The sequence below is a fragment of the Aspergillus caelatus genome (genome assembly GCF_009193585.1).
Source record: "Aspergillus caelatus strain CBS 763.97 unplaced genomic scaffold BDV27scaffold_48, whole genome shotgun sequence".
Classification (NCBI taxonomy): domain Eukaryota; kingdom Fungi; phylum Ascomycota; class Eurotiomycetes; order Eurotiales; family Aspergillaceae; genus Aspergillus; species Aspergillus caelatus.
Window position 1 is genome coordinate 73,124 of NW_022475311.1, and position 11,873 is coordinate 84,996.

The window sequence follows — 11,873 nt, forward strand, 5'->3', positions numbered from 1 at the left end:
TTTTAATTCTGTGAATGTAGATGACACCGTATATGGTTCCCTTGTGATTCTGGAGCACAATGGAATCCTCGCCATCCCATCTGGACGGTGTTTAAGCAATTCGTACATCAACCCGATGTAGCTGGTCGCCCGTCCAGTCCCTATACCCATAACCAAGGCAATGACTCTCTATGCTACCTGGTGGTATTCAAATCCCAAGAGTATCAAACATGTCCATGGTACTGTTTGGAATGATACAAAAAGGTATGCCCACTGATATAGCTCTCTAGTGATGGAGGGGTCTGCGGTAGGATCTAAAAATCAAGGATGGCGCGGGGTAACTATTATAAACATGTTAACGGTCCATGATAATGGAAGGATCCCTAGTTGGATCACAGCGTAGTCCTCTTTGGATTTGAAATAACTAAATGTCGGCAGAGAATGAGATATACTGATGTGTGACCCAAATGGCGGTACTATACAGGGAGTACGTCGTATTCGCATCACGTTCCAGCCGGTGCCTGAATCTTTGTGTTGCAACGATGTGCCCCGGCGATGGTCAGTATAACAGCTAGACATCTAGGTTGGCAATCCAGTGAGATATATGCAAGACGCAAAGCTGGCCGACATTGATGTTACATCTATCCAACATACCGCCGTATATCCAGCGATACCCACCGCACACGAAATTAAGACAGAAAATTGGAATACCTTTACTCTTTGGCTCTCATGCAAAGTGATCCTACTACAATCACTGGCATCGTTACGATCATGAGTTTCCTGCATACCTTTCTCTCTCAGACTACAACCTATGCTATACTGGCCGTGCTGGTTATTCCGGTCACGGCCCTGGTGTGGGACAGACTGCCGGGTTTCTTGCCTTCCGTAAGGAGGTTATTGGTGGGCAAAAAGAATCCTTCTGAGATAACATCTTTAGAGTGCCCTTACAGTTACATCCGACAGATATACGGAACGCATCACTGGGCACCATTCGTTGACAAACTCTCTCCTGACCTCAAGACAGAGAGCCCAGCGAAGTACCACATGATACTCGAGATCATGGATGGAATTCACCTTTGCCTAATGCTTGTTGATGATGTATGCAAGATATCTCCATGAACAGTTCCTTTCCTCACTGATATTGGCTCGCAGATCAGTGACAACAGTGACTATCGAAAAGGACGCCCTGCTGCCCATCACATCTATGGTCCCTCGGAGACTGCAAACCGAGCGTACTACCGGGTAACCCAACTACTGAATCGCACGGTGCACGACTTCCCAGAGCTTGCGCCATGGCTGCTGCAATGCCTCGAAGAGATACTAGAAGGGCAAGACCTCTCACTTGTTTGGCGGCGGGACGGTCTCTCTGCCTTTCCCGTTCAGCCAGAGGAGCGAGTAGCGGCATATCGCCAAATGGCATATTTGAAGACAGGTGCCCTCTTCCGCCTAGTCGGACAGCTCGTACTAGAGAATCGAACCTACGATGATACGTTAAGCACCGTAGCGTGAGTTGATCAAGAGAGCCAGTGCTATGAGAGTATCGCATTAACTCGTCGCCTCCCTAGATGGTATTCCCAATTACAAAATGATTGCAAAAACGTGTACTCCTCTGACTATGCAAAAGCCAAAGGAGCCATTGCCGAAGACCTACGCAACGGCGAGCTTACTTACCCAATTGTTGTCGCCTTGAATGCTTCTAAAGGACATTGCGTGGTACGAGCATTGGAGTTTCGATCGCCACATAATATCCGACAAGCGCTGCGAGTGATTCAGAGTGATCAAGTCCGAAATATATGCCTCACAGAAATGAAAAAATCAGCAATTTCTATCCAGGACTGGCTCGCACTCTGGGGACGAAATGAGAAGATGGACATGAAGAGCGACAAATGAGTGGGAATACAGCAATGTTACTAGTAACTAGATGCGACAGTACGGAGATAGTGAGAATATGTGCTTCTGCGCTTTAGTCTATCAATATTAGGCACTTAATTAGTCAATTGTATTTTATTGTCTTCCATAACTTAAATCACCTCCGTTCCATTGCCACTTAGAGGGCATTCAACAAGGCTGTTCGAGCTCAAAACCAGCAATTTCAACCGAGCCATGCGAACCATGCTCAAGGGGACACTTGGTAGAACATGAAAATGAGGCTGACCGTGCACGCATATGTTGAGCTATTAGCTAGAGCCAAAGGCGTCAAGTATCCTGTCACCTGTTCGATACAGCTGATGACCAGACCAGGAGAGCCCATCAACCGCAGTCCACCTGAATGACCCTTGGGCCAAGAATATGCAGACTGGACATAGCCTGTAGGGTTCCCCATATCTGATCCAGTCGTAAAAGAAATAGTAGCCTCCTAACAACGGGGGTGACGGTGTAATCTTGCCTTGCGCTTCCTCCTTAATCCACCCCACATGGCCCTTACATATAAGATTCTACCATCCTTCATCCAAAGGTCTGAAGCATACCGTATTCCTGTAACCCTACTTACCTTTAATCCCGTCTTTCAAGAATTCGTCTCATTTGCTACATATCCTCCTTGCAGAACCCTGACTTCAGTGAAATGATTTCAGGTGTGCCTGATCGCTGGAAGCTTGTTGCGTCCTCTTTCTCTTCAAACCTGGATGCAAGCTATCCCACCCCGAGTTCATTGTCCTCCGAGCCTATAGATACAAGCGGTCCATCTCTCCAGGGCTCCACGTCTACTTCGGTTGACAAAGAGAAGGTACATATACCTGCCTCTTGCTTCTGAAAAAGCGAAAACTGATGGACGCATGTAGATTATTCGGGGGCCTGTTGACTATCTATTGAAATGTCCCGGAAAAGATATTCGTCGCAAGCTCATGCAAGCCTTCAATGAATGGTTAAGAATTCCAGAAGACAGGTTAAACATCATCGCAGAGATTGTTGGTTTACTACACACCGCGTCTCTCTTGTACGCCAACCCCCTCTCCTTATCCCCTAAAGAGAGATAGTATGACCTGTCAGTCGCATTCCTGCTAATTTTGTCCGCCGTATCCGATTACTTGCAGGATCGATGACATTCAAGATTCGTCCAAACTGCGACGAGGGATACCAGTGGCTCATTCGATATTCGGTGTCGCGCAAACTATTAACTCCGCGAACTACGCCTACTTCGCCGCGCAGGAGAAGCTCAGAGAGCTCAACCGCCCCAAGGCGTACGAAATCTTTACTGAAGAGCTACTCCGTTTACATCGGGGTCAGGGCATGGATCTATATTGGCGAGACTCCCTGACCTGCCCCACAGAAGAAGAGTACATCGAAATGATTTCGAACAAAACTGGCGGTCTCTTCCGGCTGGCAATCAAGCTAATGCAGCTGGAAAGTGAGATTTCAAGGTGGGGCTTTACAACCGTTTCAGTGCACTGCCAGAATTGCTGACTGGAGCAGCGATTTCCTCGGGCTTGTCGACCTTTTGGGTGTCATCTTTCAGATCCGTGACGACTATCAGAATCTGCAAAGTGACTTGTATAGCAAAAACAAAGGCTTTTGTGAAGACCTCACAGAAGGAAAATTTTCTTTTCTAATTATCCACAGCATTAATAGTAACCCAGATAATCAACAGCTGCTCAATATCCTTCGACAGAGGAGTGAGGAGGAGTCCGTGAAGAAATACGCCGTGGAATATATTCGGTCCACAGGATCTTTTGACTATTGCCAGGAGAGACTGGCATCATTGTTGCATGAAGCAAAGTTGATGGTCAACGTGCTAGAAGAGAATGTTGGGTTTTCCAAAGGAATCTATGATATCTTGGCTTTCTTACTGTGATACATCTATCATCGGAATCCGGGGAAGGCTTTCGGAGGAACCGAATGTAACCAAGCTGGGTCTCAGTTAGTGTTTAGAATCATCCTCGACTTTAGGGCTTCATCGTAATCAAATGCAGAGACATAACCGGTTTTTCCCCACTCCAGAAACGCTTCCCCTCCCTCATTCCCAGCGCTTTGTGGATTGCGCAGGTTTATAGCCCAACCAGCCTCGTCACGATGAGCTCGGATGTACGTTACACAATTGCAACGAGTAGTGGATGTTACGAAGTGCTTGGACCTGAATATGGCATTACCTAGAGGCTCCTCCCTCCTACAAGTGTAGTTCGGAACTTGCCTGGGAGGTATTCCCCTGAGCAGTTGCTGACGGCCAGTGCAGCATCACTATCAGATCAGAGGAGTATTCATGTTTGAACCCTCGTGTACAGTAGAAGCCGGTCTCATAATCCGCATACACGAGCGGTTTGGTTTCAAATCGGACTATGTCGTGGATCTTCTTGAAGAGGGCACAGGGAAACGGCCCTCTTACATGGGTGCTTTTTCCCTAATAGGTATTTTCCAAGGTAATTTTGGCCTTGCTGAGTCATGATAGTGTCATATTAGATCGTCTACTTACAAGTACTCGTATGGAAAACGTAAGCAATAGAAAAACAGACTGAGAAGTCTCAACAACATGACTATGAAAGGGGCTCGAGTGTTTGCTGCCATTCGTCCACCATTGCGTCAAAATCGGGACTATATAACCATTCTAAGTCAAACGCTTCGTGCACATCTGAATCATTATTTCCATTCTGTTTCGGCATACGACGCGTGTCAATTCGCGCATTAAGCTCCAGCACCTTGTCGACTCGCGCTTGTCTTCCCTGCTGCCACAGCGTTAGAGCCTGCTCTAGCGACACATCCCGTTTCTTCCTAGCCAGAACCAACGAGTACGTATAGACATCTTCAAAGGCCTGATTAACCCCCTGCCCCGCAGTGGGCGGAATAGCGTGCGCAGAATCGCCTAAGATAATTACTCGGCAGAGGTGAGAGCTCCATCGGTCCAGCTTAGGGACAACATGAAAAGGCCAGAGGTTGATTTTGGCCGGAGAGATCTGCGACACCGCTCGCTGCACAATCTCTGGAAAGTCACTGGCTCCGTCACGGAGAAAATCAATACACCATTGTTTGTCATTCAGGAGTCGGTCCCAGCCCTCTTGTCCTAATTGCGTGGCATGCTTCTGTCTGCCGATCAAGACCTCGGATCCATCCTTGAGCTGGGGTGCGATTACAAAAGCACCGTGCTTCGGGTTCATGATCGTGACGGGCAACTCATATTCATCGGGGGCTTCCAGCTGACTAGTAGGAACAGCAGCGGTCACCCCAACCGCGTTTGTAAATCGTGGTTCTAGGTCTGGATAGAGATATTTCCGGACCCGGGAATGAATTCCATCCGCGCCCACGAGGCAGGTTGCTGTCGCCGTGGTGTCATCCTCAAACTGCCAGGTGACCTCCGACGAGGTTTCAGAAATGACATGTAGGAATTTCTTGTTGTAGTGAACGGGGATGTTGGCTTCGGCCACCATTTCTGAGAGCTCCTTGATGAGGACATGTCGATAGATCCGCAAACCATGATAACCATATTTTATGTGTCCAAACTCAAAGCAATCGATCAATTCGTTGTCGGGAGAACGAAAGTACAAGTGATCGAACTCAAATCCCTCTGGTCGAATACGCTGGTATACCCCGAGTATATCGAGGATGCGGAGTGCATTGGGAGAGAGCATGATAGCACCGCCAATGTCTAACGGGGCAGATCGGGCCTCGTAAATTGTACATGGAATGGACTGGCGATGGAGAGCAAGAGCGAGAGTCAAACCTGAAAGGCCTGCACCAATGATGGCAACGTTCTCTGGGGTCGACATGGTGTCTCGCAAAGCCAGACTTCTTTGTAGTGATTGTTTGTTTGATGTTGGTACTGTTTACAGCGGTTACGTTAGAAGTCAGTATCTCTTTATATCCTCACAAAATAGCCTTGAACATCTCACGTTATATGTGGATGACTCACGAGTCGCCGAAGATGTCAGCCGCAGATCCATTTCGGATTTGATAGTCATTCGGATCCGAACTCGGATCCGATATTGTACTTTAAACCAGTTCCTCCCTCACGAAGCTGAGCTAAATTCAACGTTTAGATCGGTAGACGAATAATTGTCGGTTCATTTCGTATATAAAATACACATACATATCTTCATATCCATAAGCGTAAGGAAGCCCAGCAGGATTACATCCCACGTGACCACTAGGGTAGTGATAAGAGCAAAAGCTGAAGAACGACAAAACTACATAGCGCTAGAAAGACTGGAACCGGCCAGGCATCTGCCATACAGTCGATGTATTTGCATAGGCTACTTCCGAGAATATAGAACTAACGGATATGGACATCACAAGAATATATCATAGATTATACATTCCATGTGAAGGAATCATCCCCAAAGATGAACGGGTCCCCGTGAAAATTACCGAACTCCATGGCCAGTGCTGATGACTGTGCAAGAAAGTCCTCGGGTAGATGGAGCTGAGTAGACGGGGTAAATGAGCCCTGGCCATCGGGCGTAAACATCGGTTGGGTAGTTGGAAGCTATTGGCATGTTACTAGGAGTCATCTGGTGGGAAGGGTTTAGCTATGAATCCTACCATTTGGGCGAAATCAGTGAGGTTTAATCCGAAGGAGCCCTCCGCCACCGCGGGAAGTAAGTGCTGTCGACAAGCAGACAAGGCCTTACTTGCTCCTTGCGACATCCGTTCTTCTTGGGCCTGGGTCGCGCCGCGCACGCGGACGGATTGCAGAACAACTGCAAGAAGCAAAATATCCTTGAGATTACTGCCTGCTTCGCTGATCCTTGCGGTTAAACTATCCAAGGTATTTTCAACAATTCGTGTCAGGCTTGCTTTGTTATGCATCGAGCTTCCGAGAGCTACACGACCTGATTGCCGAGAGTCGAAGATGCTTCTTTGGCTGGACTGCTTGATGTATCCACATACGCTAAGGGCGTCCCATAGAATATCATTTTTGCAGAAAATCTGGAACAGGTCCCAGTATGCGCCCAGATTGCACACCTCTGGATCGGCTACGCTCGGGTCAAAATTATCCTGATAAGACAAGATGGCGAGGGATGACTCCAAGCTAATCCGGCAGATCTCCGGGAAAACCGGATCGTCGCGAGGTTCTCCAAGCACGACCGGCCGATAAAGACACAGGAGAGGCCTACGCGTATAAACATCCAGTAGAACACAATTGAGCAGCATTGCCGGATCATTCTCGTCCATGTGAGCCTCCCCCAGCTTCAGTAGGCGCGGTATCTGCCGAAGATGCTCTACAATCCTGCCTCCCTGCTGGACCAGTTCGTCCAAATCAGTCTGCTCTCGGGCCATTCTTACTACAGACATTGCCCGTAGGCGGTCGGCTAGAGAAGTCGCTAACGAAACCTGATAAAGCGAATCTGTCAGGTCAGATAGTCCCTTCGCGGGTGGTAGCTCGGATGTGGATTCATCGAAGTCAGAATCATTGATGTTAGCCGGTGGCGGTCCGACATCGTGTGGGGACGTCATCACCGGCATGCCACAAGCGATAGACGCTTCAAGATCCATCTCCACGATCGTGATCCACAGTCGACGCCGGACCTGTGCCTGAAAGACGGAAAGCTCGGTACACCTCGCCAGATTCAGATGTAGACCCATTACCATCGCCGAGCGGATCAGGGTGCCTGTGGCTTTCCACAGCTCTTCGGGGGGCACAAGCCGCAGACGACGACTCAGTAGAATGAGCGTCTCGACTTGGAGTGTTGCGAGCTCCGTTCGCCGCTTACGAGTCAGGTTCTGAAGCCAAAGTTGGATCAATGTGATTGCCGGCCCGTTCAAGTACTGCCATAGGTCGGAATCGTTCATTTTCGTACGTTGACCATCCAACGCAAGTGATATGGTGCATATCGCCGTAAGCTGTGGTATGAATGCAGAGGACCGGTACAATTCATGATCGGGCTCGGTCCAGAACTGCGCGTACTCGCGAAGAAACGAGGGAACGTGTATAATCCGGAATATCTTCTCGAAGTTATCGGTGTATGTCCGTAGCAGACGGTCACATATGCTTTTCGCTGGAAGAGACACGCGAAGCTGTACCAACTCAGGCGAGCTTTCACCATCCACAGTTGATGCTGGTGAATCCAACTGGCGTGGCAATTTTCCTTGAAGGAACTGCACTTCTCGAGCAAGGCCGACAATAGTCGAGTTCTCACTGCACTGAGCAATGAACTCCTTGGCTTGGGGGAACTGTGAGAAATATCAGTCAGGCTGCTGCCACAATATGCCGAGTCAACGGCAGTCCAAGCTACCTGGTTCAGAAGGCTAATCCTGTTATTATGTCCATGATAACGTGTTCGCGTTCCCTTAACAACTAAAGTGCCGAGAAATGGTCGTGGAATTTCTGATTCGGAAATGGCTTCGCAAGGTCGCGGGTCATTGCTATCCACCAAGTTAGCCTTTAGTGGCAGGAGGAATCAATTCTGTTTGCTATGTGTCTATCACCTAATTTGAAGGACTGAGGCATCTTCATCCAGGTCCGTGTTGGCTACACGTGACCCAAGGCTGAGTCGCTCTTCTAATCTGAGGACTCGTTGCTGCAGGTCTTCGATGATCCCTATCCCTGCACCACCTCCAGACTCGCCCCGCGGTGCACCTTGCTGATCGAAAGTAGTGGAGGAGAGGCGGACGCGCTTCGCCTTAGACACTGAATTGGAACCTTGGTTGTAGACGCAGCCCGCAGGGCATCCAGCTTTGGCACAATTCTCGCACGGCGTGACTCGATCACATTTCAGTTTCTTCTCTCTGCATCGCAGGCAAGAAATTACCGGTCGTGGCCGCTTCCGGGGCTGAGTGCCATTCGGACCTTCCACTGGGCCCTGTATGGAGGTAGCTACCATCTCGGACATATCAGCTCGCATGAGAGATCATTCATCACGCAAGCATTGATTTGACGCCAAGTCAGGAGGCGGACGTTGAGATTCGGCCCCCAAGCTGTTTCTATAAATAGTTATTTCCCAAATTCCTTGTATGTTTTAAGTTAATCTCTGATTTGGTCAGTTGTGTTGCACGTTTATTTGGTTTGAGATATACAGCCCATCCAAAGCCAACTAGGGCACACGGCATGTTGTTTGGACGCGTCCGTGGGATTTAGACCATTGGAAGGCTTACGCTTGGCTCCTAAACCCTCTTGAGGTCTTCTTGCCAAGATTGATTATCACATATACAGTTAGCCATGTGTACTGGGACCAATCATAGCCTTGGTTAAAGTTGGTCCAGGACCCACCCATTAATGGCTGATATATCGAGAATACTATAAGCAAATCTCTAGTCATTGATTATTTCTTAATGCGCGAGGTAAATCCTGTAATGTGATCTAGATACGCACAATCTAGTAAAATCCTGGATCTTACTAAGGGTAGCTTTGTGTTTTTTAGTCATGCCCAACTGTATTCCAGATCTCAACACCCTTTTATTAGCAAATCTATAACAGGCCACAGCTAACACAACTTTATCTATAGCCCAAGCGTTATTAACAAGATCCAGCTAGCAATTTTCTTTAACAGCTGAATATATAGAATAGCCGAACTCTACTGGAGTTGGCACTAACTCTGTCTCTCCATAGCCTTTCGTCATGGTCAGGCCATAATGAAGATGGTCCACGGGGCCAAGTCGAATCTCCGCTCATCCCATATTCTGATAGAGTTGTTGGAATGCGGGAGCATTTCCAAGTCTTGATGTCGGGCATCGGAGGCGATAAATAGCAAATCCAGTGCTGATAGCTTTGACATCATACCGGAGAACAATGTTGTGCGACTTGGTTCCAATTCCATCAGCGGTTGTAACAAAGGATGAAGCGTGAACATGAACCCGAGAGAAGCGTTTGGTTGTATAGCGTAACTCATGGATTTGAAAAGCCAAAATACATTGCTTCATGCTATAGTATCCGCCTGGCTCAATAGGGAGGATAGGGGCTACCCCTCATTTAGGTTATTTTAAGAGAGCCCAATATCTACAATATTTGAGGTTCGTATATCCAATAGAAAAAGATAGTCAAAACATTATTCATACACAGTAATGCGAAGAGCGCAATTCAGCGAGGTGTTAAAGCGATAGTTCGAAAGGGGGGAATCCTAAATAGTTGTGGATGATTTCTACAGTAAATGAGGGAACAAGCACCTCCTTTCTAAATCCAGGGCCACAAACTTCGCTTGTTGAACTCCAGTGACCTCTTCAATCTTTTGCATCTGTGCTATAACCCATTCACGTAGAGTATCGGGCGCAGTATGTGCTGTTCCAGCAATGTAAAGCGGCCATAACAATGGTAAAATGGAAGCAGCTCTCAAATCGCCCGGTTTACCTGGCTTGTCATAGATATGTAGGATGTATGGAAGGCTGTAGCATATTTCGCTGGAGGTCTCCTGTATAAGAGCGTCCGAAGTACGGAGTAGGTGCCTGTATGATAAGGGAAAGGACGCCGACGGTGGGGATAGTGAGCTGAAGTGAAGGGATAACGCCCTCACGAGTGCCTGGCGAAGTATAATACGTGCACAGCGCTGCAAATTCCAGGTGTAGACCATCTCAGCACCAGAGTAAATATCGCATCGTCCCAAATAAAGTTCTTCCGTCTCATCAGGGGGTGTTAAGGTCTTAAATTCATAGTGAACTGGGAGATCTTGTGTCCAGCGCTCCAGATCTTTATCAATAGACAATAGTGTTGCAATATAGCGAGATAAATTCGCCTTATCCATGACTTCATCCTTGGCAGATGCAAGAACGGCGCAGGCATTGACAATCAAGTCTGCTAAGCTACCAGCAGGTGCCTCTTGTGCGGTTTCAAAATTTCGAGCCTCACTCATCCAATTGATCAATGTAATTGGAACCCGCAACCTGCGTTGAAGACAGTTGATGAGCTGTCAGCTCGTCAGAAAGACGACTAAGCATACAGTTTTCAAAAAGATAACCTACAATTTCAGTGCGCAAGTTGAGAAAAATGCTTCGACCGATCCTGTTGCGTAGCTGGCTGGCTCCACGGAGCTGCACCAATGTCAAGGCACCATCCACATGTCTGTCCCACGAACGCAGGCTGTTCTCAGAATCGCCACTCACTGTCTAACGAAGATTATTATCATGTGTAGGGTTTGTGGGTCCTAAGAGGCTTACTTCATATAACACTAGAAGCATCACGGCGACCAACATCTGGTCGGAGGCTGCTTCGATAGGGTCAGTGAGTGCCGTACGTATATCACGAAGTGCCCAAGAATACGCCCGGTTCGCCTCATGAGACAAAGCGGGCGCCTTCTTCTGATACGCGAGGCTTACCAATCCCACCGCATTGATGAGATGAGCCAAGTATCCGGGCCCTGTCGCGCGCGCGTATATTATCGCGAGACAATCCGGGTGATTGGGAGTCGGCCCAGATCTATTTGCAGCATAATGATGGAAATAGAAATGTAGAGCTTGATGCTCGAGGGGCACCACAATTCCCAACCAAGGATGATAAACCGGTGGGCCCTTAGACTGATCGACCACTGTCTGTTGAGATCGTTCGGATCTTACCGGGACTGCCTGGTTGCCATGGGGCGAAACAAGAGACGGGCTATTGTCGGGAAAAGGTTGAACTTTGCCCATGATCTCCGCTGTTTGATCTCGTATTATAAGGGAATCCTGATCTCGGTATCCATCACATCTGGAACCGGCCTTGACACACTGACGACAAGCGGGTCTTGATAAATCGCACTTGTACTCGCCCTCAGATTAGCTCACTACAGACAATATCAAAACCAGATCGATTATTCGATAGGATACCTTTCTTCTCTTGACTCGACAATCTAAGCATGCTCTGCTGGGCTTCCCACAATAGACCATATTGGGTTATGGATATCACAACGTTAGGGCTGAATTTGAGAAGAAATACCAGTCAGTATGAGTTCAGATGTTCATCAACTGTTTAGTAATCAACTTAAGACCACCCCGCCGGGACTAGTTATTTTAGTTGATATCGGTATTTACCAAAGTTTCCCGGTCGAGCTGCCTACTGGATCGGG

The 11,873-nt window shown here is 48.0% G+C and overlaps 4 protein-coding genes across 4 annotated transcripts; 1 reads left to right on the forward strand and 3 right to left on the reverse strand.

Moving 5' to 3' along the window:
- Positions 1 to 433: 433 nt before the first annotated feature.
- Positions 434 to 3,769, forward strand: BDV27DRAFT_143478 (terpenoid synthase; the record flags this gene model as incomplete). Its single annotated transcript, XM_032070098.1, has 7 exons — positions 434 to 466; positions 781 to 1,077; positions 1,132 to 1,484; positions 1,545 to 1,761; positions 2,760 to 2,914; positions 3,012 to 3,338; positions 3,391 to 3,769. 7 exons carry the CDS (start codon positions 434 to 436, stop codon positions 3,767 to 3,769), a joined length of 1,761 nt encoding a protein of 586 aa, XP_031929694.1.
- A 574-nt stretch (positions 3,770 to 4,343) lies between these two features.
- Positions 4,344 to 5,760, reverse strand: BDV27DRAFT_125067 (FAD-dependent oxidoreductase). The gene has a single exon (XM_032066241.1). The coding sequence runs from the start codon at positions 5,670 to 5,672 to the stop codon at positions 4,446 to 4,448; it is 1,227 nt and encodes a 408-aa protein (XP_031929695.1). The 5' UTR covers positions 5,673 to 5,760; the 3' UTR covers positions 4,344 to 4,445.
- Positions 5,761 to 6,148: 388 nt separating this feature from the next.
- BDV27DRAFT_125068 (uncharacterized protein) lies at positions 6,149 to 8,924 on the reverse strand. Its single transcript, XM_032066242.1, has 4 exons — positions 8,332 to 8,924; positions 8,139 to 8,268; positions 6,445 to 8,076; positions 6,149 to 6,388 (listed from the first exon to the last, which is right to left on the reverse strand). The coding sequence occupies exons 1-4, from the start codon at positions 8,745 to 8,747 to the stop codon at positions 6,212 to 6,214; spliced, it is 2,355 nt and encodes a 784-aa protein (XP_031929696.1). The 5' UTR covers positions 8,748 to 8,924; the 3' UTR covers positions 6,149 to 6,211.
- An 864-nt stretch (positions 8,925 to 9,788) lies between these two features.
- On the reverse strand, positions 9,789 to 11,705 carry BDV27DRAFT_125070 (Zn(II)2Cys6 transcription factor). Its single transcript, XM_032066243.1, has 4 exons — positions 11,635 to 11,705; positions 10,990 to 11,565; positions 10,795 to 10,938; positions 9,789 to 10,739 (listed from the first exon to the last, which is right to left on the reverse strand). The coding sequence occupies exons 1-4, from the start codon at positions 11,692 to 11,694 to the stop codon at positions 9,981 to 9,983; spliced, it is 1,539 nt and encodes a 512-aa protein (XP_031929697.1). The 5' UTR covers positions 11,695 to 11,705; the 3' UTR covers positions 9,789 to 9,980.
- Between the last annotated feature and the right edge of the window lie 168 nt (positions 11,706 to 11,873).